At 42.6% G+C, this 25,551-nt stretch overlaps 1 protein-coding gene across 1 annotated transcript in view; it reads left to right on the top strand.

Annotated features, from left to right (window-relative positions):
• Nucleotides 1-25,551, top strand: part of STAB2 (stabilin 2) — a 138,273-nt gene that overhangs the window by 64,107 nt on the left and 48,615 nt on the right. The window contains exons 29-43 of the mRNA XM_090043223.1: nt 3,784-3,920; nt 4,282-4,396; nt 5,640-5,717; nt 5,911-6,009; nt 6,117-6,224; nt 11,011-11,142; nt 12,756-12,884; nt 14,601-14,654; nt 16,273-16,368; nt 16,911-17,106; nt 19,400-19,495; nt 21,940-21,985; nt 22,850-22,926; nt 24,702-24,827; nt 25,426-25,499. Coding sequence (XP_089899349.1) covers nt 3,784-3,920; nt 4,282-4,396; nt 5,640-5,717; nt 5,911-6,009; nt 6,117-6,224; nt 11,011-11,142; nt 12,756-12,884; nt 14,601-14,654; nt 16,273-16,368; nt 16,911-17,106; nt 19,400-19,495; nt 21,940-21,985; nt 22,850-22,926; nt 24,702-24,827; nt 25,426-25,499 — 1,563 coding nt within the window. The remainder of the gene's footprint in view (nt 1-3,783; nt 3,921-4,281; nt 4,397-5,639; nt 5,718-5,910; nt 6,010-6,116; nt 6,225-11,010; nt 11,143-12,755; nt 12,885-14,600; nt 14,655-16,272; nt 16,369-16,910; nt 17,107-19,399; nt 19,496-21,939; nt 21,986-22,849; nt 22,927-24,701; nt 24,828-25,425; nt 25,500-25,551) is intronic.

Below are 25,551 nucleotides of genomic sequence, written 5' to 3'. Positions count from 1 at the left end.
GGGAGCTGTTGCAGGCCAGTCAGCACATACCTTAGCCCTGGAACAGCCCAAAGCCCATGCACCCTGTGGTTTCTCCCACTACCACCAGCGCCCAGCAGTAGCTGAGTGCACAGCCCTAGTCCTGCCCCACCCCACACCTGCTCCAGACTCATCCTGGCCAAAGCAAACCAGCTCCAGACCAGCTGGGACCCACGCACGCAGCCCCAGCCCTCCATGCGCTTGCTCTGGACTGGCCTACCCATGATGAGTGTTGCTGCAGAAGTAGCAAGTGGGCAGAAGCTGCTGCTGGGCATGGGGTGGGGGAAAGCAGCCACCTCCCACTCACTGCTGCTGGGCCCCTCTTGCTGCGGCCACCCACACCCAGGCTGTCCTGCGACTCCTTTCCACTGCCACAGCTGCTCTGCTGGGTGGCCTGAAGTGGCACTGGTGGCAGTGGTGGCAGTGGTGATTGGTGGTGGGTACAGGCTCTGGGTGGCCACAGCAAGAGAACCTGGCAACAGGGAGGGGGAGGTAACCGCTTTTCCCCCACATGCAGCCCAGGCTCTTCTGCAGCTGCCACCACTGCTACTCATTGTGGGTGGGCAGGTCCAGAGCAGGCATAGGGCAGGCCAGAGCTGGGGCTGTGCTTGTGGGTCCCAGCTGGTCCAGAGTTGGTCCACTCCAGTCAGAGTGGGTATGGGGCGAGCCAGGCCCGGGCTAGGACTATGTGCATGGGTTCCCCACGAGTCTCCAGGGGATCGGGGCTGGAAGCAGTAGCCAGAAGGCGCTGCCACTGCCTGGGCTGCCTAGAAACAGAGTGCAGCTGAAGAGCCGCCCCAATCCTGCTGTGTCTGGGAGCGGCAGGACAAATGGCACCTGCGCCATGTGGGACCAAGGGACCCACCACAGGCTGGACAAAGTCCCTCTGTGAGCCAAATCTTGCCTACAGGCCAGATTTTGCCCACCCCTGAACCACCGTGTTCTTGGTGGTGGCAGATAACAGAATAAGGAGCAATTGTCTCAGATTGCAGCAAGGAAAGCTTAGGTTGGATATTAGGAAAAACTTTCTCACTAGGAGGGTAGTGAAACACTGGAATGGATTACCCAGAGAAGCTATAGAATCTCCATCCTTGGAGGCTTTTAAGACCTAAATAGACAAAGCTTTGGCTGGGATGATATAGTTGGGCATGGTCCTGCTTCGAGCAGGGGGCTGGATGCGATGATCTCTGAGACCCTTTCCAAGCCTAATGTTCTATGATTCTGAGATTTTTGGAGGTGATAGGTTTTATTATACCAAATGTATGGTTGGAATGAAATTCTTCATTATGTCTTGTATTCAAAAGCTTGCCTAACTTTATTCCAACCATGCAGTTGGTCAAATAAAAGATATCACCCCCCAGAAAAAAATCTTAGCCTCTTACATAATTCCTGAACCATCATGGCTACATCATCATTCTAACACTACCAGGCCAAAGGTGGTCAAATTTCTGCACCAAGTCCAAATTTCAGCTTTAAATGCAGTTGGTATGTAAACCTCCAAAGACAGAGGATCCATTGTTAATGAAAATGGAGCAACTGGGAAGTTACATAGCACTGTAAGTCCTATGTGTGGCATAAGGTTCAGCTCCTTGGGAGCTCCCTACAGAAAATACACAGATGACAATGCAGGCAAGACATGAGCAGGTGTTCCTACTTTGGTAAGAAGGTTGCAGGACAATTGGGGGACCAACAGCTGCAAGGGACTCCACAGCGTAGGGGTATGGGACGAGGTACATTTGAATCTTACCCCTCATTTTATTACAAATGCCCCAAAATTAATTCTTCTGTTTCAGGTCAAACTAAATAAGTTATTTAAAGGCCCCTAAATGGGAGTTTTTTCCACTGACTTCAGGAGACTATGGATCAGACCCCAGTGTATGCAGCAACTCTACCTGGAAGCTAATGCTCTGAGGAAGGGAGAGAGACTCTCCCTGAATCAAATAGTATTTTATAATGTGAGCAAAACAGGGAGGCATCTCTCTGTGTGGTTTTAACTTCACATGTAAGCAAGAATGCTAATGTTTATCATTTTTCATACTTAAATGCTATTTTTCCTACAGATTGGGAGGGTTAAAAAGGAGAAATGGTTATTGTTATTTCTACTCTTAAATACCTGGCAGGAGACAGTGATGGTGACTAGAAAGAAAGATGCTGGTGAAGATAAAATTCCCAGCTATTTTAGACAGTCGATTTGCATATATTCATTCCCCATTTTTTTACACCAAAATGACAACACAAGTGATGAAGGAGCACCAGAAATAGATTAGCTTCCAGGCAGCCCAGCTAGGGCAAGGCAGAACCTGAACATATTGTTCTATGATATTCTGCAAGAGTGAAAAATGAAAGGTTTTGGAGCCTGAAAACTCCTTTCCACTTATACACTGGGGTCCCAGGGAGGTTATTTTGGGGGCAGCACCCATGTCCTCACTATTTGTCCTTCTCAACCTCCTCTTAACAAATCTAAAACCAAACACTGTTACATGGAACACAGCCATCGACTCTGCAGCCTGCAGTAGCCCAGAGCAGTATGTTAAATCTGGGATAGGTAACAGCACCTAGAGGAATTTAGGCATGTAACAGCAACTTCTAAAAGCTCTGTTAAATGATACAATCCTTTGTCAAAATTAAATGAGGTGGTAGGTGGATTTTCTGTTTCATGGTTACCAACCTTTTGGCCATGTTTCTTAGATACTTCTAATTACCTTTTCTGGATAGTTTAATTTCAGTTCCTAGTAAGCAGCGATTATGGTATGTTTTTAAGAAGACACACAAAAACCTAGAACTCTTGGTTCCAAAATGTTACCTTTTATTAGACCAACTGGGAAATCGCAAGAAAATTTGTATGTCTTGTCTCAGGCCAACACGGTTACCAAGTACACCCCTGAAACATGTCTTTAAAGCATTCAAAACTATAAGTAAATGAGTTCAAGTAACAAATGTGGAGTTGACTTGCATTGTGGGCATCGCAGGAAAATTAATTTTGGGAATACACAGCATTTTTGCCCTTGAAATGTTGAAGAATATTATGTAAATCAAAGGCTAATAACTGCGTTATCCTTCATTCCACACACTTTTGTATGGCTCTGTTTATATCCTTTGGGTCAAGCCATAGTTCAGTGCAGTGGTTCTTCCTCCCCAGGCCGATGACATAGTTTTATAGTTTCTAGGGTCGGAAGGGACCAGAGCAGATCATCGAGTCCAGTCCCCTGCCATGGCAGGAAAGAGTACTGGGGTCAAACGACCCCAGCTAGGTGTACATCTAGTCTCCTCTTAAAGACCCCCAGGGTAGGAGCCTGCACCACTTCTCTTGGAAGTTCGTTCCAGATCCTAGCTGCCCTGACCATGAAATAGCGCCTCCTGATATCTAGCCTAAATCTACCCTCTGCCAGCTTGTGACTGTTATTCCTAGTCACTCCTGGTAGTGCTCAGGGGAACAGGGACTCCCCCAGTGCCTGCTGGTCCCCTCTGACTAGTTTGTAACAGGCCACTAGATCCCCCCTCAGCCTTCTCTTGTGGAGGCTGAACAGGTTCAGGTCCCGTAGCCTCTCTTCATAGGGCCTGCCCTGTTGTCCCCTGATCATGCGAGTGGCCCTCCTCTGGACCCTCTCCATGCTGTCCGCGTCCCTTTAGGGATTCTGTCTGATAAAACAGAATTATCCACATACAGTGCCCCATCAAAAGGTCTCCTGCTTGCACCTATTTTTGTCTATAAGGCTTAAAATAGTTTGCAGAACAAGTGATTGTATCCTTTTTACTTCACTGCAGGAGGCTGCAATCAACTCAGTGCTATCCACAACTCCAGATCTAACTGTCCTCGTACCTTCTCTTCAAGCATTTGAAAACATGGACCAAGATGAGAAAGCCTTTTGGATGTCAAAGAATAACATTGTAGCCCTGCTGAAGTACGTTAATGAAATGTCTAGCGTGTGCTAAATCCATTTCTTGAAATGAATTGTTTTTATTGCCAAACATAATTTTGATTTGAAGACTTACAAGCAAGCAAAACAGTTTTTCCAGCCTTCAGGATTCTCCTTTGGTTACATTGCTATCAATCTAGTTACCTCACTGAATACAATTACTTGCCATTTGTATTGTTTCAGTACATTTAGAGACCCCAGCCATGATCAGAGTATAACATAAAGCAGAATGTTATACACCTAGCAAACATTTTCTGATACACAAAGTATGTTCATTTGAAAAACTCCAGGAAAGTATAAATATCTTTGTCCCATAACATTAGAATCCAACTGAATTTCCTTTTAGGTATCACATATTAGTGGGAGCTTATACACTTGCTGACTTCCAGAATTTGTCATCCTCTGATGCACTGCCAACATCTCTCCATGGCAAATTCCTGCACTTATCAAAAGAAAATGAGGTAAGATAACCTGCAAAATACCTTAACATCATATTTATCTCCCATATGGTCATTGTTAGTAGCTGTGGTATAAATGCACAAACCCATGCATGCTCTTACACTTAAAGATGCCTAATACCTAGGCAGTAAGTGTATTTCTCTAGAATAGGGACAGCCAGTCTGTGATGCACAAGAGGGCACAGGCAGCACAACAACAGATAGGACAGGAAGCAGAGATCAGGCAGAAAGCACAGAGCAGGGAGCAGAAAGCAGAGCAGCAGATTGGACAGAGGAAGGGGATCAGAGTGGCACTTGGGGTCGTGGGAGGCTAATTTGTGGCACTCCCACACTCAAGTATATGGTTGGAATAAGGAAGGCACAATTCTTAACTTGAAATGAATTTACGACAAGGCACATTGAGCAAGTGTAACAGGCAGTATTAGGGAAAGGGGAAAGAGGGTGGTTAAAGTAAAAGTAACAGGCTCAAGCAGTTACATAAGCTGGCTGTATGCACAGCTTGATGGCGCCGAACTAATTGAAGGTATTTTTAATACTACATAACTAACGTCAACTGTCCTTAACAACCCCTCAAGCTAACTTTATTAGTTGGCTGCTTTTATCATGGAAGTTTCCGGGAACACACACAGTTATACTGAATCTCTTTAGCCAAGTATCCATGGAGGAAGGAGTTTAAGTAGGTTCCCTGAAGATAATTCCACTAGATCAGTAAAGCCTTGAAACATAGAAATGTATAGACTTTACTTTTCAGAATTACCTAGGGATATGTGGTGCTTTTACAATGCAGACCATAATAGGAGGTGGTGTGTAGAGAAACCACTTCAGAAAACAGCAAGAGGAATTTGGCCTCAGAGAGGCTCAAACCCTCTGGAGGCCCCTGGTTAGCGTTAGCAGAACAGGGACTAATTTACTTCATCATTTATGTAAAAGATCCAGCATACTCCCACCCTGGGTGGCCAAACAGCTTGTCAGGCCAGCATATAAGGAACACATAGCCATGGTGCCATCTATTCCCCATGCAATTTGTTCACTAGGAGCCATCAGAGCTGCAGCCCCTCTGCTCTAGGACTGAGATCCTGGGCAGCCCCCCACCTGGGTTGTGAAAGACAGCAGAATATCTACTGCTTTTCCTGCAGCTGCTTGCACATTAGACCAGGGCGTAGAGCCTCAGTGAAACAGCACACATTTAGGGAACTGATATAATTCTGATATAAAAGCAAACCTTATTTTTTTGTCCTCTTTCCAGAACATAACTGTCGAAGGAGCAAAAATTGTGGTTGGTGATATTGCTGCCACCAATGGAGTCATACATGTCATAGATAAGGTACAGGCCCATACAATTTAAGGATCTTTTCTGGAGATCCTCCTAAGCAAAGCAATACACTTGGTGCAGGAAAACAGCCAACAGCTGTTGACAAATACTGTCTGATATATCATTTTATCCAGTTTCTGATCCTCCAAAATGCAAGCCCCACATATATAAATGCTCTGATATATTCTGTGTGCTTAATTTGTAGGTTCTGATGCCCCTCATCGGTGTGAGTGGCATGATGCCAAAACTGCTGGCCCGCTTAGAACAGATGCCCGATTACTCCATTTTCAGGGGCTATGTCATTGCAAGTATCCATATAATTTTCAGAATAAAAGTGGTTCCCCAGACTACTTGTTTTTGGAGTAGTCACAGAACATCATGACAAGTTGTTTTTGCATCTTTTCCCAACAGCAATATAGCCTGGCGAACGATATAGAAGCAGCGAACAGTTACACAGTTTTTGCCCCAAGTAACGATGCAATTGAAAGTTACCTCCAAAATAAAAGGACTGTCACTCTGGTATGTATAATTCACAAAGCCTTGTCTTATTGCCATTACAGTTCCAAAACTACTAATGCAGCACTAAAGGACTGGAAAGGGAATAGGTGGGTTGCTTTTGCAAAAATTCAGTGAAGTAAGTTAGTTTTCTTTTAAAACCAAAACAAGTAGGTGGGAACAAATCCAGGAAGCCTTTTCCCCCATTTACAGGAAAACTCCAGGTATTGGTCTTGAATTTTGCCCACCTCTACTTGAAAGTACAGGTATCACAATATCTAGCAGATTTCATCAGCAAATTGTTATAAAAAGGAGATCAGCATAGGAACGTAGGACTGAAAGGAAGCTCTCACATGTTTTGTACTGGCAGGAAAACCAGTAGCATAACTTAGGGAGTGCGACTGGGTGCCATAGCCCTCTAGGCTACCTTTGGGAGAGGGGTTACAAAAATAGCTGCTGCCACAGAGCAGGCCTGCTACACCTTCGAGGAAAATGGATTCAGACTACCATCCCTTCCATCAATTTATCAAGCTCCATCTTAGGACCAGTTAGGTTTCTTATTTATTCATGGAGAGTTTATACCCTTTTTTTTTTTTGGTCTCATGCCAACATTATACTTAAACTTAAACAGCTCGTCTCCCTCTCCCTTGTTTACCCAATTGGTATATTTATAGATAGCAGTCACATTCCCTCTCAGGCTGTGTTTTGCTAAGCTAAACAGATGAAGATCTTCTAGTCTCCTTTTGTTAGACAGACTCTCCATTCATCTGATCATCCTAGTATCCTTTCTGAACACTGTGTTCCAGTTTGAATTTATCTTTTTTTTCTGAACCTCGGAGCCCAGTTATTGTACACAATGGCACTAATGTTTCCCTGTCTCCTATGTGACTACTTCACCTGACGTATCTTATCCACAGTATCCTCAGTACAGAAGCCTGTGTCTCCTGAGCCATAGGCCAATGCTTTCTTCACTGGAGCACATTGCCTCAGTAAAAGGGTTAATTCAGGAACATGAGCCTAAGGACACTCAAATGATTTCTTATTACTAAGCTGATTACAATATCATGGTGCAACACTATTATTCCTGTGTCACCTCCCAGAAAAAGCATTTGAAATGGTATCCCTTAAGAGCTGCTTTTGCAGCTTTAAAAATCCCAAACTAGCTTTTAAAATATTAATGAAATACATAACAGAGCAGCTAAGCACACACACCAGTGTCAAGGCCCTCCAGCCTCACAGAGCTGAAATGTGATTCTGAAAACACTTACGTATACCATTCAGTTCATGCCCAGTCAAGTCTGTTCACATAAATGTTTCCAGTATCAGGCCTGTAGACAGCAAAAAGCTTCATAGGTGCTTTCTGTCTTTAAATCAGACATGTAGTGTGTATAACTCTGCTGGCTTGGGATTTTTAAGAAGCCAGCTTTTTTATCACAGAAATGGAAAGGCTTGGGACCTGAAGCCCACTTTATCTGCACCCTGAAATGGAGGAAGAAATCTTGGATAAATGGCTTTAACTTTGGCCCATCTTTACAAATCAATTATGCAAACAGAGAACAGTGGCTTTTCCTTTCCACCATTCTCTCATTTTTCCTGTAACATATACAATCACATTTTTTTTCTTTTTGTTTTGAAGGAATTCCTGCATTTCTGCTATTGCATCTTTACCTATAATTCTCCTCTCGGCTGTGATCCCTGGTGGCTCGCTTTTGGGGTGTGGCAAAGGAGAAGTAGGAAGTGCTAACAAAGCTGTGTGCCTCCTCTTACCTAATTAGCTGGCCCTTTCAGGCAAACTCTACCTCAGGAAGAGGAATCAGGCACAGTTCAAAGGCTCAGTCCCTGTGTTCAGTTAAACTAAGATGTGGCCCAACAAAACACTGGTTAGAAAAGAGGGATTTTGTACTCTGCTGAGGAGAGAAGACTGAAAATACTTTCCTGCATTTCAAAATTGGAGGGATAAGAGCTGATTTTTCAATCCAAAGTGCCCAGGTTAGGAAAATGAAGTGTCTGAAAATAAACCAGTAGAAGCCAAACTGGTGGAATTTAAGGTCATTTGTACACACCACAAAATTGGCCTTTAAAGCAGCTTAATGCCCTTTTCACTGCTTTAGCTGTGCAGCTGTTTTCACATGTCCATGGCGTAATGCGCTTTAATGGTGGGCTGTTTGCACATGTTGGTGGCGTAACGTGCATTAAATGACTTTGGGCCACAGACAAATAAAACATCTCCAAGGTGGTTTAGTTTCCCATGGAGGAAAGCACTGGGCCCCATGGATCTCAGGTGAGCCTGATCTGTTTTTCTTTTCTTTTTTCTACCTGGAGTCTGTCTGCCTGCCTGAGCTACATGGGGACCTGGGTGCTTCCCTCCACAGCTGCGGTGCCCTCCAGGACCACTTGGGCCAGGTGGGTGCAGGCGGGTGCCTCCTGGGGGGCACCACCACTGCCACGGAGGGAAGCATAAATGCCCCCCTGTAGCTCAGGGACCAGTCGCCCCACCAGCAGCTCGCCCTCCCCTCCCCACCACTGGAAAGGCAGGTAAGGGTCAGGCCCAACCCTTGTGTACATGCCACGGGGGTTTACTTCACCCTTAATTGAACTGGTGTTTTTAAAGATCCACTGCTTCAATTTAGGGAGAATTAAACTGAAGTAAACCCCCATGGTGTGTACAAATGCCCTAAGTTAACACTACTTCACTGCATGAACAGAGCCAGTAAGATAGTAAACACTACTGATGTTGGAGTTTGGGGTCATTGTTGTCACTGAAATGAATTTCTGAAAAGGCTAAAGAGTGGGGAATGGTACGGATCTTAAGATGAAAAATATGGTGGGGGGGAGGGTCTAAAAAACATACTGTATATATTAGCCTTCAGCACTGGTGAGTGAAGACCGAAAAAGGCATTGTAGGGAGCCCTGCAATACATTTTGCAGGTATAAAATGTACGATGCTTAGCTAGTCTCCTTTGGAAGGAGGAAAGGGAGGAATAGACTCAGCTGCTGAAAAACAGGACGGTCCTACTAAAAGGAAACCATCCGAAGTAAGATTTTCAAAAAAGCCTATGTAAATTAGGCTCCTAAACCTAGAGCTGGTTAGAAAATTTTTAGCACAAGAAAAGTTAAATAAAATAAATAATTAATAAAATAATTTTTTTCCATCAGAAAAATTAATACAAACCCAGAATGTTTCAGGAAAAAATATCTTACTTTGGGCAGCACAGAAAGATTTTCATCAAACCTCTGCCAGGTTTTCTGTTAATTTGCTTGGCAGTTTCCTCAGGAAACTGAGCTATCAAGGTCTATACCAGCCCCACCATGAAGGCTTCCTAGAAGCTATATATTGCAGAACTTCCAAGGGTCCAGGACAGCTTTGCTTATGTGGATTATTGCAGTGCAGGACTCCTATGATATTTTCAGGCTCTGAAACTCCAGGGCAGCATTGCTGTAGAGATGAAATAGTTAAAGAGCCTGAAGTTTCAAGATTCCCCATCACAGATCCAGGAGAACACAGGCTCTGAGAGCTTTGGTTATAGCAGGAGCTCCACTCCCAGCTCTAGAGTGTGGAAGCGCTGGAAGCCCCTGCTCTAGCTAGAGAGCTCAGCTCTGCAGGAGGAGGCCTAGAAACCATGAGATTCCCAAACTCAGCTGTAGGGTCTCAGGGCTCTTAGACTGTTAGGTGTCCACCTCAAAAGTCCCTGACTTTGGCAGTCTCCTTGGAGAGTCCTCCAATGTCAGAGCAGCCATTTCTATTTCAGAAAAATCAAATGGAAATGACATATTTTTTCTGACACTGCCATTTTCAGAATTTCCTTTCTGCAGGAAATTTGAAAAATTTTGGTTTTCTTTCTGAATCAGAACATATTTTTGTGAAATGCCCTAATTTCCCTCAGAATATGAATTCTGATTGCTGACTAGCTCTGTCTTTGCTCTGTTTTCCAAAGCGACTTAATGACCTAGGAGCCTGACCTTCACAGATTTTTATTAATACTGAGGTTCCTAAACCATTTAGAAGGTTTTGAAAATTTTGCCTCAGTCTCACTAGACCAATGCTAGGGGAACAAGCCAGTAAACTGTATATAATAGTGCATTTGTGACCATACCAAAGGCATGCTACAAAGCAATTCTAGTAATATGAGGCAAGGCCTGATGACACACACACACACAATCAGTTACAGAATCAGAAAATAATTTGACATTTCCTTTGGAAAAAAAACCAATTTATTCCCCTGATGAGAGAGAGAATGGTCATTTTAAAAGTGTTGTTCCCTGGTGAAAATAACCTTCATATATAAAAACATATATAAATCAATATAAACAGATTGCTGAAGCAAAAAGAAACAAGCAACTGGGCTCCCCCTGTATCTGCAGCAGGGAACTGGGTTGGAGGGTGCCATGTAGACGCCTTCCACACATGTAATCTTCTGTCAAATAAATTAGTTAAATGCGGGATCTATCCCAAGAATCATCTGGGTAACTCCAAAATCTTTAGGCCAGGCTTGTGCACAAAACTACACTATTGCCATAGCAGTTCAGACCAGTAGTTTCTCTATTTCAGTAACTTGTCTATATCATTGGTCAGTACCATGATGTTTATACAGTGAAAAGTGCAAAGAAGCCCCATAACTTGCTCGTGGAGAAGTTATTTCCAAAATCTAGGCAGTTAATGCTTGATTTATGTCTTGAAGCATCAGAGATTGTACCCTGCATGCATCTGATACTGTTTTGTGAAAAGTACTTCACCCAATGTGTTTGTCACCTGAAAGCACCCATGGTAAATTATTGGCAAAAGTATCAGTGGTTTAATTGCATCTTGCAGGATGAGGACCAAATCCGATACCACATTGTCTTGGAGGAGAAGCTCTTGAAGAGCGACATGCACAATGGCATGCACAGGGAGACCATGCTTGGATTTTCCTATCAAGTGGGATTCTTTCTCCAAAATGACCAGGTGCTGCTATCTATAGTTAATTTAAATTGTCTTCTCTTTAGAAATCATAAGATTATATGACTATAAGAAGTGGCATCCTGGGTCAGCCCAGTATCAGGTCTCCAGCGGGGGCACTAGTGGATGCTTTAGAGGGAGATCATTGAATCAAATATATCTAGCGTGATCTATCCCCTATTCATTACCTTTCCTGGTATCCAAGATAATTAGATTAGAGATGCCAGAGGAAACAACTCCAACCATTTTGTTCAATAGCTATTAATAGATTCATCATCCATGAATCTGACTAGTCCTTTTTTGAACCTAGCTATACTATCTGCCTCTGTCTTAATTGATTTGCAAACAGAAAGAGCTATTGACTCAACATTACCTCTGAAACCTTTACTGTCACAGGAATTCCACTCACATGCCATGTCTAGACACAGCCTACCTAATTTAAAGTTATAGTGGAAGTGACCTTCAATTGGATTTAAATTATGCTGTTGAGATTTAGCTTCTGGTTGTATAAGGCATGATGGTGGTGTTGCGTGTCTAGTGACTGCGGGCTTGCATTGTAAAGCAGCCATTAATTCTATTTCTTACTGCTTCTGCTACTGGAGATTCTGTTTTCATTTGAAAAAGTAATACTATTTATTACTTTTAATACTTTCTTATAATACGTATTACTATCTTATTATACTTAATACTATTACTTATAATACCTTCCATCTCTGGAGATGGAAGTGCTTTGCAACATGGATGAATTTACCTTCACAACACTTCTTTTGACTCATGAAGAAACTAAGGGTGCCTGTCAGCATGTGGGGATGTCGCTCTGATATGTTGTAATTGCAACATGTTGGAACAGCATCCAACCATGCACCCTTAGTTTTATCCATGTTGCAAAGCACTTTCATCTTCAGAGATGGAAGGTATTAAAAGACCACCAATAAATAGCATTACTATTTCAAATGAAAACAGAATCTCCAGTAGCAGTAGGATGCAGAATTAATGGCTGCTGTACAATGCAGGCCAGTAGCCACTGACTAGCTAATTAGCATGCTCCAGCAGCCTCCGTGTCTCATGTATTCAGCATCCCCACGCTTCAAAATGACAGCAGGGGCACTCTAACTAAAGTTCATAGAACTAGCTTTAGTCAAAGCACCCCCTACCACCAATTTGAAGTGCAGGATGCTGAATATGTGAGATACTGCAGGTGCTTTAATTAGTGTGGCTCTCGGGGCCACTCTAACTAAGCGCTCCTCCAGTCCTGGAGCACATGTAAAGATGCTCTAAGGCACAAGAAGATGAAGCAACCTACCCAAATTAGTACTGAGTAGCCCTGGTCTCCTTTTTCTGTCCTGTGGTCTCCTCCATAAAATGACTCCAATTCAACAATCAAGTACATTAATAGGGTGTGAGCATGTCCTTAGCATTGCCCACATTTTTAAGTGGTTGTTTGAATAGAGTTTGTTACTGAATGATATCCTTTTTCTCCCTCCTGCATACATCTCCTGCCCAGGGCACCAAAAATGCTAGTTTGTTTCTAAGCATATGTTTTGCCTCTAACTGTTAATGTTACTGCTGAGTAGTTAACCTGGTCTACTACTTTCTAACTGCCTTCATTTCCTTAACAGCTGTACATTAATGATGCACCTATAAATTATACAAATATTGCAACTGACAAGGGTATTATTCATGGATTAGGAAAAGTCCTGGAAATCCAGAAGAACAGATGTGATATAAATGACACTGTGATTAAAAACGTAAGTTGTGTCCTGTTAGAGACAGAAGTCCAGCGTTGGAGTTTGTAGCAAAATACAACTAAGGCATGTTGGATATAGTGTACTGTATTTGCCAGGAGAAAGTGTTTTGGAGTTTCCACAACCAAACCCTACATAGCTTTGCCATCCTTTAAGCACTGCTTTGATTCTGCAGTCAACTTTTATCAAAAACAATAGTGATATCACAGTCCACTGTGCGCACCATTTTTCAGGCCATCGGTCTAAGCCTAAATTAATCCACCACCTTAATAAATAAACAGTCTGATTTTATCTATACTAAAGAGTGAATGTAACAGTCTCCACTTTCAGGGATGGCTACAACGTCCCCTGAGAACCACCCCATTCCCATTTCCCCTATCTGGCCTTCCCCTCTCTTACCTTACATGTCTTAATGTCAAAAGTTAATAGATTTGGGAGGCTGCCTTCAGATACTTGAAGTCTGGCTTTTGGTGCCTTGCCCTGCCCTCCTTATTGTTAGGCTGTCAGTCTGTACATCCTCACACCTAACTGGAGAAAGGCTCGCTTGCATAGTAAAGAGATTTTACTATGCAAGGTTCAAGCCTTGCCCAGTTTAAAGAGACTTACATTTAAATTTAAGTGAATGAAGTTTTGGAGCTTCTGTTGTTTTCTTTGGAGACTATCCCACCATCCAATATATTTCACTATCAAAAAGATTCTTCTAGAAGTTCACATTAAGCTTCTCTCAGTCTAATACCAAAACTCTACAGTATAGAGTAGACCAGTGGTGCTCCACCTATCTGCCCAATGGGCAAGATGAGTGGTGCAGAGCTGGCCTGCAGGCAGGATGCAAAGTAGAGTCTGAACATGGAGTCAGTCCGTGGGTGTAGTCTTGTGCACTGGTGCAATCCTGCATACTGGATCTGGCCACAGCACAACCCCACACCCTGATATGATCCTTATGGTAATCCAGACCACAAGGCTCCCCACAGGTCTAGAATTTTGGCAGTGAGGGAGGGGTGGCAGTGTTAATTGCTGGAGCTCTTGGAACAATTAATTCTGCTACTGCTTCCCTGCTGCCAAATTTCCATACCTGAGCGAAGCCCTATGGGCCAGATGACATGGCTCCGTGGGCTGGATTTGACCTGTGGGTTGGAAGTTGAACACCAGTGGTATAGATCTTTGATGTCCTTGGACAGCTTTTGTCTCTCCTGGGCCCCTAGTTCAGCAAAGCACATAAACACATTTCATTAAAATCAGTGGGACTTAATCACATCATTCATTAAACAGAGATGGTCTTCAGCGTGTATTTAATTGCTTTGCTGAAGCAGAGCATAGCTGAATCCACAACATTATCATATGGTGTATCAGGGGAGCCTTATGTGCTCTAGTAGCTTGTCATTGACCTTGTGTCACAGAGGGCACAGCGCTAGGACCAGGATCTGAACTTGGATTTTATAAGGGAAACTGGAGCAGGACAATCTCTGGCTATTGGAGCCTCCACTCTTTTCCACTCCTGCTGAGGGTTATGAACTCCTACAGTGTATAGGACTTCCTTCCTGGAAAGTCCAGTTCTAACGGTAATCTTGAATGTTCAGAATAATAAAGGGGTTTCATGTCCCCTAGCTCCTCTGAGGGCTAGATTAAGAAACAGAGCTTGATGATATCTGCAGGTCATAAATCATGCATGTACCCATGTATTCTTTCTTCATTAACCATGTATCCTTTGCATTTCTTAAGGAAAAGTGTAGTACATGTTTGTTTCGATTACTCTGCCCTCCTGGAACTAAAGCAGTAAGTATTTTACAATTAATGTTAGTAATCAATTAATTTCATGATGAAACCAAAGCATACATTGTTTATGTAATTTTTAGACAAATAAATTTTTAATGGGCTCAGTTTATCCTTGGTATAAGTATATATTAATTTGAGTAGAATTAGATCAATTATGTGGCCTGTCTCTTTCATTTAAACGATTTAGACCAGTGGTTATCAACCTGGTTTGACTCAAAACACCCGTGGGAAAATGGCAGCTCTTAGTTTTCACCCATGTTTTTTACTATAGAATGCTAATAAAACATTTCTTCAGTTGCAAAAAACTCAGAAAGAGCACAACAGGAGTGAGTGGTGCATAACTCCAGGGGAGGCTCATGGTTCTGAATCTGGACTAGAGACTAGAGAGAGTTGTTTCTCCAGGAGAGTTCCCAGCTCCCAATGCTGTTTTTACAATTTATCCAAAGACTGTTAAAGCAAAATGCAGAGCTTGCTCACTGCTCAAGGGGTGGGAGTGTTGCCAGACTGCAGCCCTGGGCTAGCACTCTGAGGAAAGGGGGACATGGGGGGGAGGCACATGCATCTGTTAATGATACAGAGCTTTTCACTCTCCCGCTCTGCTTCTGTATACTGTCTGCAGCAAACTGACAGGCCAGGAAGCTGGGGGAAGGGGGGGAGCTGATAACAGTGTTTATCACCATTATCTTAGTATTTATTGCCCCATTAAGAAAACAACAGAGAGACATTACCAGCTATCTGTTGATTCAGAACAGACCCAGCATGTGGTCTGCTGGCTAATACATAGACAGCTCAGCAAAGGCAGAGGGGAGGGGGGTATCTGTGCTTAAAAGAGAGTGGTGATGGGGAGGGAGGGGAGCAAACAGCTCTTTTCAAAGGTTTCCAAGGAAGGATATTAAGATACCTGTTGATTAGCTCCAAAAAGCCTGTCTGCCTTTGTCTCTCCCACAGCACAGACTGTAGGCAGCATGTGATCAGGTAGCTAATCCGGAGCTGTCTGCTAAAGCAGAGGCATTGGGGGGGAGGGGGGGGGAATAATCCCTGTTTAGCATGGAGAAGCCAGGCAGACATAGAGGGGAGAAGCCAGCCTTGATGTGGAACAGAGAGTCCCACCCAGCCCAGAGAGCATGCTGTGGTGCTGCAGATCTCTGGTTAAACCAGCAAGGGGGCTAGGACGGACATTGCATAAACCAGTTTGAGCCAGATCAGTTATTTATGAGTTATTTATCTAACTTCTTGTAATTATAGTCAGGCAGGAAATCTTAGAAGAAGAGGCTTTCCCAAGATATATGGCATTTCCTAATTATGTCAAAACCTAACAAAATGCAATACAAGCCAATACAAAAGCAGCTATCAAAACAGTGTTTTGATATTTCCTTGTCAGAATGGAGAAGCACAGAAATGCAGTGGAAAGTAAAAGCAACTGAACTGAAAAAATTATAATGTTCAAACCTGGAAATATTTCCAGTTCAAATTTTGACCAAGGATGACTACTTTTAAGTTGAAATGTTTTTTCTCAGGGACATTGGGTTAAATTGAGTCATTATGGTAATAACCAGTTTGTATGGATTAAAACTTGTTTATATGACACTGAGTCATGATGCAGTTATCTTTTAAATAGGTAGGAGAGAAGAAATATTGCATCTATACAGAATACTATAAGGGAAGAGTATCCAGTCATATTGGATGTCAGACCACATGCATGAAGACTGTCATTGTGAGTATTCCCTAACGAATGTCTTTTTTTAGCATATGTATCATGATTGCATCGTAGAGACACAGCCATGGTCCAGGACCCCACTGTACTAAGAACACAGAACAAACACAAAACAAAAAGGTAGCCCCGGCCCTACAGTTTAATAACCCTCTCAGTAGGCCTCACTACAGAAAGAGGTCCTGGTCACAGTGCCTGGCCAAAAGTGTAAGAAGCTTCTGACAATTACAAGACATCAGCAATTAGGAATAGTGCAGGGCGAGGGCTGGAAGTTGAGATTAGGTAATAACCTTAGCCTTAAACTGAAGGAGGAGTTTGAATCTTCTCAGTAGTAGTCCCTACACTACAAGCACTGAAAAGGTAAGAGAGGGAAAACTGACTACTCCCCATTGCATTCCTCCTCACCTTCAAAGCACAGAAACTGAGCTTTCATGGCATCCTCCCTTGGGATGCTGTAGCTTTGCACAGCTCCCTGCACATAAGTAACTGGGGAGTGACTTAAAAGCCAAAACTTCACCTTTTGTTATGTTGTCTTTCTTCTTCAGACGAGAGGATGCTGTGCAGGTTTCTTTGGTCCACAATGCCAGCCCTGTCCAGGAAAAGCTGGAAATGCCTGCTTTGGAAATGGCGTATGCATGGATGGTGTTAATGGCACAGGAGAGTGTAAATGCGATGAGGGTTTTAATGGAACAGCATGTGAGACCTGTAATGAAGGCAAATATGGCCGCAACTGTGACCAAGGTACTTACTGATTCTAAACTACATGGGTACCTTCCCAAAACTTGCCAGCTCTGTAAGAGAAAAGTCAACCAACCAAAAGTCTCTGACATTGGACAGAGTTTTAGTGGCTAAATGATTCAACTCTCTCAACCCTCAGTGTAGGTGTTAAATAACTTCTTACCTGTACTAGTATCAATCAGAACTAATTCCATCAAGTCACCAGAATTATACAAGGTCAATTATATTGCTTTCACACACGCGCGCGCGCGCACACACACACACACGCTTGCACACACACACACACACGCACACACACTGAGCTTGAAGAAGAGAGAATGTTTGCAGGGTGTTAAGAAAATAATATATCCAGTATTGCCAAACCCAAGTATTCAAAATCTTGAATCGGATCCCAAAACCTCATTGTCTGGTTTAAAAATTAGGAGATTTAAAAAACAGCACCACCCCACTAACTTTGAAGGTTCTTTTTAGTTGCCTTTTTGAAGGGATTGTTTGTTTGTTTGTTTTAACCAAGTATTGGGGTCACTTTTTCAAGCTTCTGTTTGCAGCTATGAGAGCTAGTTTCTTACATGTTTCCATTATTAACGGAAGCTGAGACTCCCATTAACACATATCACAAGACTAGAAGTTAAACCACAAGACTGGGCAAAAGCTTATCCCACAGAGGGCACGTCTACACATGTGCCTGGTTACTGAGCAGTAATTGCCTGAGCAGTAACCACCAGTACTGCAGAGTCCCAGCATCACATGGGTCATTTCCAACCCTACTGCACAGTAGCAACAAGCTATTGCACAGGAGCTTCTTGCTACTGCTTAGTAGTAGTGGCTTCATGGTTTGTGCATGCCAATGCTAAGTTGCCATAGAAATGAACGACATCACTGTAGCTCCTCGCCATGGCAACATAGCATCTCATGTAGGCATACCCAAAGCATAGTTTAAAATTAAGATGTCTTGCCTTTAGCTTCCCAGGCAAGTGAAGGACAGCTTCTCATTCCCTGGCACAGCTGGACTTTCACCTTTCGACCAGGGCAGCCCTGGTACTAGTCTCAAAACTTCCATCTTTCAAACGCCTCATTTTACCCAATTATACTGGGCTAGTTTCATGCACAGGATTGTAATTGCTTCTTCTCTTTTTCTAATAGAGGTGTTTTCCCTCTACCATGCTTCTCACAGCAATTCTCCACTTATTAGCTCTGCTTGCATGACCTACATGCACTACCTTCATGTAGCAGCTCAGGAAAAGCTTTTCTCTTTTCACCTCTCACCAATATGATTTCCAGTTAAAAGTCCTGCATGGAGGCAGTAACTTGAAAATTATAAGTTAATTTTTCAGATTTATTCTCTGCTAAGTGGCAAACAAACACCAATTGCAAACACTCTTCTAAATAATTTACCCCCAACTTAGGGGTTTATTTTCAAAGGCGCAAAAAAAGGTTACATACCCCAGGTCCATTTGTCTTTGAAAAGTTTCTACTGCAAAGCAATACAACCCTTGAAATATACATAATAGACGTATCTACGTGTGCAATTAGCACGGAGCAATAAACCCTGGCGCATATCACACTGGAGTGTATTGCTCCTGGGCACTGTGTTTGAACATACGCCCAGTACTGCGGCAGGTTGAGCCAGGTCAGCACAGCCCTGGCTAACAGGGGGCACAAGGAGCCAGAGATTAGAAAACAAAGACTATGTGGATACAATACATTTGGAAAATCCTTCTAATGTTTCCATTGTTCCTGTACTCTATTCACAGTATAGATTCAATTAATGGTGCTCAACCTTTTTGCCCTGCAGGCCAAATGGACAGTACCCAGTTGGTCTGCAGGCTGGATCCCAACAGTGGGCCTCATCCATCCATGCAGGGGAGGGGAGAAGGGAGGAAAGAGAATGTGGTCCAGCCCCAACCTGGCCACATGGGAGGACAGGGCATGGCCTGGCTTCATCTGGCCATGGAGGGAAAGGGGGCATGTCCCAGCCTCAATTTGGGTATGTACATGGGGAAGGGGGATAGCCTGGCCTGATCTGACTGTACAGAGGAGGTTGCATAGCCCAGTCTAGACATTTAATGTGCTGTCTAGACTATATGAGGCTTTTAACTTGCTGTGCCGTGCTTGGGAATTCAGCAGCAAAGGAAGGGTAGCAGTTTTAATTGTCACTGTTCCCCCACCACCAAATTTCTCAACTCCCAAGGAACCCTGCAGGCCACATGCCATGGCTCTGCAGGCTGGATTTGACTCGTGGGCTGGGAGATGAGCATTCCTGGATTAAATGATTTAATCATATCTGCACATTTAGAATGTCCTTGTGTCCATGGGAAATGCAACAGTGGGACTGAAGGCGATGGCACTTGTGAATGTGATGTTGGATGGAGAGGTGTGAGATGCAACAGTGGTAAGTTTCTCTGAAGAAGTCAGCATATTTTTCAGTGTATCTAGAGCAATAACCAGCAGAAAATACATCTTAATGTAACGTGTACTTGAGGTTCTCACCTAGAACAAGCAGCTTCTCAACACTATAAAAAGGCCCTCAGCCTGCCACAGAAGGAAACATCCTTATTTTGCTTTCTGTTTTGTATATAAGGAATTAACCACCAGTGTTATGGGGAATAAACTCATGGCTTAGAAAAGAAAATTGATTTGGAAAAGCATAGACTTGCAATGGGACCTGAGTAATTAACTCCCTGTGACTCTTTTTGGGCTGCAGGTCTACATGCTTAACAGCAGCACAAATGTAAGGCATATCAGTCTAGATTGGAGAGGTGCTATATGAAATTAATAGGTTAGATGACATAGAATCTTTAATACCAAACTACCAGGCAGATGTTACAGAGAAACACAAAAAGTACTGTTGCTCACCAGCATATGGAGATGCAAGAGAGAAAATCAGTAGCTAGTAGCCCCTCATGAAAACACAGTATGAACTAAGTGAGAATACCAGTACACCAAGGGTCTGTACACATACCCCGGTGTAATTTACATCCAGTTGTATACTTGTATAACATAAACCAGGATCAGGAATGGACTGATGTGCAGCTATATTGGGGTAGTTCCCACAGGAGGCAGTCATTACAGCAGCTCACTTCTAGATGACAAAAGAGCAAGTAATGACCACTTTGCCACTTTAACAAACATCTACCCCAGACTGGATGTGGACAGATGAACCTTATATCTGTATAACTTACACCAACAGCATTTTGTCTCTCATTCTTTCAGAGGCAATTACCCCCCACCCCCAATTGGGTGAAGATGCCCCAGCTTAGGGGGTTTGTGTTGTCCATCTGCTATTTTTTTATGCAGTGTAATACTGATGACACAGTACATCCCCTAGGGATGAAATGCATCTTATGCATCAGTCAGCACAAGGCAGCTATGTATGCACCACTGAACTCTCACTAAAATTTATTCTGGGATCTTCTAGTGACATTTCAGTTATGCCTAGCTCCTTTGCTAGCCCCCTGTAAACTGTGACTTCTATCCAAGGCTGCTAGAGAGCAGAACAAGATTTTAGATAAGATTTAAAATGGGAAAATGAAATTAGGCACAGTACAATGAGTTAATGCAGCCAGTTTCAATACAATGCTTGTTCAGTAGGCTTTACAGAATAAAAGAATTAAGAGAAATAGTACAGCTCCCTTCCTTTTACTAGATTAACAGTAGAACTGTCTGATGGGGGATAAGTCAAGTAGTAGGTAATGCTGAAGATAACTTTTGTAATAATTACAATTAATCCATAATTTAAATTGCTTGGAGGTTCTTTCATTCCTTTAACTCCTGTATCTCATATTGTTGATTAACTATTAAGTGGTTTAAAAAGGTGCTTTTCTCCCATATTTAAAAAATAGGTAAAATACCAGCACAAGGCCAGTGCACCAATTACAGACCACCTAATGCCCCCAAATATGGTTTAAGTGGTGCTTGGGACAGGTATCCCAGTATATAGGGATGGATTTTTCGGAACAGAAGGCTGGATACTGCCATTTGATTCCCAGTGGGCATGTCTACACATACAATTAATGCAACTAAATAAACTGTGGAGCAATTTGCAATGCATTAAACTATTCCTAGGCACAACATCTACACATGCACCCAGGACAGAAGCAAATTGAACTGGAAGGAGCAATTTAGGCCAGAGCTGTTCCTGATCCGTGCAGCAACCAGAGGGAGCTTCAGGCTCCAGCCACAGCTGCCCAGATGACAGTTTGGGCTGGCAGAAGGCACAGGGGCCAGCTTTAGGCTCCAGCTGGGAGTGGCAGTGTGGCCCAGGATCCAGGGGGCAGCCCCAGGCTGGCAAGGGACATGGAAGGCCAGGACCAGGCAGCAGGTGCATGTGTCAGGTGGCAGCGGAGCTTACTGAGCCATAAGGCTCCTGCAGCTGCTGAGCCATGTGGCAGGGCAGCAGGAAGGATTGTGGCCCTCTGCTGGCTGGGCTGACCAGATGCACATTTACCCCCAGGTCAGCATCTACACGTGTGTTGCTGCACAGTAAATAAGTCCACGGTAGGCTAGTTCTTGTATTTACAAGTACTGTCCTGCTGTAGAGTTTATTGGTTTCCTGCAGTCTAATAGCTCTGCATGTGTGGATGCAAGACATTTACTATGGAGCTAATCAGACAGTTCCACAGTAAGCATCTCGTGTAGCTGCACCCAGTGAAAAGTATCTTAAACCACAAGTAAATCCCAGTGGCTTCTATCAGTTTTCTTGAGAGATAAATGTAAAACTGTATGCCTTTGGAGGAGAGTGAAAGGGAGTATTTGAAACAAGATGGTAAAAGGATTTATCGCTTTAGAATGTTGACTTGCAAAGCTGTAAAAGTCTGTGTGGTTTCTCTCTTTCAGAAATCAAAGATGATGCATGTAACAGAACATGTCATACCAGTGCAAAGTACGTATAAAATCCAGTCATGTAGGGGAGGGACAAATAAAATTTTAAAGGGACATAGCTGCCCCTGCACTAAGCACTTGCTGAAGAGAACCCAGTGAGTCACCATACGCACAAGAGAAGACTGGTCGGGACATCTGAGGTTTTTGGAGAGTAAGGAAAGATATTTTGAAAGATCACTTCACGTGTACAGACTTAAGGCCAGGAAAACAGGATGCGAGAAGACCTCAAAATCTTTCAGTGATCTGTTTTTATTTTCCACTGACCACTTCATTTAAATATTTATCCCATCTTCTGTTCAAAATTATACTCTTAGATCAGCACAGAGGAGTTCTATGTATGTTTAAAAAAGCAGGACGCAGTCCTGGGCAGCCTTGTAATCTGCTGAGTGCAGACATTTGCTCTATCTGTTCTTTGTAGATCATAACAGGTGTTCTTTTAGCTGTATCAGCCAGATTTACAAATACAGTCTTTAATTTGAGGTCATTAAATGTTTTGATGCCCAACTTTGCGCCCCTATATTTCTAGACTGCAAAAAAACAAGGTTTGCATTCAAAAAAGGACACTTTTGCACAAGTCATGAGAAAACAGACATGAAATTGCTAGCTTGATAGATGGCAAGGATGTCTGCAGGGCTACAGCAGACACTTGGATGCTTAAAATTAGAGTGTGTTGTAAAGTCACTGTGAAATGTTGACATTCCTTCATTTTAATTAATAGCATTGTTATAACAGTGTCATATTTCAAAGCTGCTTGTCCATTCGGTTTTATGAGCATCACATTCAGAAAGATGTGGTGGAAGAATGATGAAAATACAGAGAAAGTGCTTATTTTTGATGTAGCATTTTTTTCTTTTCACTATTCTAGCTGCTTTCTCCAGTCTAATAGTAGTGCATATTGCAAGTGTGCAGCTGGGTTTAAGGGGAATGGAACATACTGTACAGGCAAGTAGATTTTGTTTTCTACCTTTTAAAAGAATGTGCTTGAAGTACTTGATGTTCACTGTGAAACAGAAGTGCTGGCGAGAGATGCATGTTTTTATATACATGAATTGAAAACAGGATTGCTGCCAGTTTACTTCAAATGAATAGATGGCAACAGGTGCGGATTCACAAAAGCAAAGGACAAATCTTTGAGATGTGGTAGAGTGTGGCTAAAAGGGAAGAATGGGGAATAAGGAACATATTGTGCACAACTGGAGCTGGGTTAGTTTGGGAGTGACAAAATCTGGTTTGTGTCTGTTCTCTGTTTCAGACAAAGCCTGTTGAATATAGGCTGATTTGGGGTACAATAGCACTTTCAGTCAGTTCTGCAGTTAGTCTGTTTTCTGAATGGATGCACATTTTCAGATGCTAAAATAAAACTACTTAATGGAGAATTTAAGAAAGAGGCAACTGCGGTTAATCCCAGGTGTTCTTTTGAAAAATTGACATGTCCAGATTTATGACCCAGATTGTTTCTTGCTACAGTACATGTAATTAATGTGATAGTTGCCTTTCCTAATCCTTATCTGATTAAAATAGTGCCCTGGAGAACAAGGGAGTGTTTGTCTCACCATAATAGGGAGCAGTATCTGAAGTCAAGATCCTGCCACCCGTATTCTGGATGGATATTTGCTATATCCTAGTGGCAGAAATCCGAGAGCCAGTTTAATCTGCTACCTAGAACTTCTCCATGTATAAAGGGAGCTCTTGGTGGTGCAGAGCTGACATAGTGGCTCTATGCCAACCCTTCTTGGTTTCTGGTGTAGAAATATTCCTGAGCAGAAAGGATTATGAGCCAAAATACCTCTGCATTATGGCCATTCAAACTTCCAGAAGAGCTCTTTGGGGTCATGGGCATCAGGTTTCTGCATCCCTACACACCTATCTCAGCAGAGCCCAGCCCAGCCCAGGTCACTGTCAGGGGCCCAGCATTTTCTGGAATTGAGAAAATGGCAAGAATTTCCATCTGAATAGTCAAAGTACTACACAGCCTAAACATACTGCCACCCATGTATTTATGCCATTTTGACTTTGTGTCAATGAGACTTCTTCCTAGAAGAGGGATGACTGATGCCATAGGACTGTCCATATTAGAAATATTGTATTCTACTGTAATGGCTGAAAATACAACATCTGACACTAGCGCTGTGACAGCATTTTTTTAGCATGAATTGAATACCACAGGACTTCTGTTTTTATCAGAAAAGCCCATTGGCCCAGAAGGAAATGCTCACTTCTGTCAAACCAGAGGCTGGAATTTTGATTCCAGAGGTTCAATCTCTGACTTACTAGACTGGTAGGTGCAAAGCGCTCTGCCCTACAGACACGTGCATCCCCTTGGGGAAACTCAAGGACTGGACACTCATCCAGACATCCTGCAAAGCAAGATTGTTTAAGTGTAGAGGTAGGGAGCAAACTATAGAAAACTTAGGAGAATCCCTATGTTCCCATGAAAACTGTGAAAGCCTTCTCATTTATTTTTCTTTGTCACATGTAGCAATGAGAGAAAGGAATTTTGGAAGAACAAATGATTCCCACATTAGAAATGCACTTTTTTCTTTTCCTGTTGTAACCATTAAGAAATAAATTGGACAATGCAAATTGTTTCTGTGAACTCTTAGATCAGAAAGGTTTGTTTATGAAATGTCATTGAATCTATTTGTATTTAGAGTTATTTCAAATTAAAAATAAACAAATCAAATACCTTACGGTTTTCTGTCTCCCCTGTGATGCAGCTATTGATGCATGTGAAATTGGTAATGGTGGCTGTTCTGTCAAAGCGGAATGTAGAAGAACCACCCCTGGGAACAGAGTATGCGTTTGCAAAACTGGATACACTGGGGATGGAATAGTCTGCCTGGGTAAGTGCAAACTGTATCAGTGGTCCTGTCATAAACTGGAGAGGTAGTACTGGCATGTCTATAGAACGCATATCCCATATATATTAATACCCCTTAGCATAAGCAAGGGAAGCCAAGGATCCCTAAAGAGAAACTGCTCTCTGCACCTTTTGCTTTGAAGCAAAATGCAAAAGACTTTTAAAAGAAAATCATATCCATGGAAATGCAAAATGCAAGACTCACCATAACTAACAATTCTTCTGCATTAATAACTGTGAAGATACCAGAGATCTGAATCCCAACAAAAATAACTATTTCAGGATCCTAATGCTAAACTTACTGAAGTCAAAAGCTTCCATTGACTTCAATGGGCATTTTGTGCCAAGTAAAAAGACTTACCATATTAAACCTCACAGAAAAAACATTCTATGAGCAGTATTGTCTGAATGATTACAGTCCTTGCCAAAAAAGTTGAAAAAATTATAAGGTGCATATTAAGAAGCAAAAAGAATCATCTTTATCTCAAATCCACAATCCTAGTACACTTTACATTACACAGGCCATTAAGTGAGAATGTATAAATCATTCAGATCTTTCTGGTTGTTTTTGTTATATAAAGAAATCAATCCCTGCTTGAAGAACCATGGTGGATGTGATAGAAATGCAGAATGCACACAAACTGGACCTAACCAGGTAAGTAATGTGTCAGGGCAGTCATATAAGATTAGTTTGACCATTTCCAGTC

The sequence above is a fragment of the Crocodylus siamensis genome, chromosome 4 (assembly GCF_052110815.1).
Source record: "Crocodylus siamensis isolate JL-2025a chromosome 4, ASM5211081v1, whole genome shotgun sequence".
Taxonomy (NCBI): domain Eukaryota; kingdom Metazoa; phylum Chordata; order Crocodylia; family Crocodylidae; genus Crocodylus; species Crocodylus siamensis.
This window is presented reverse-complemented; position numbering and strand designations above follow the sequence as displayed.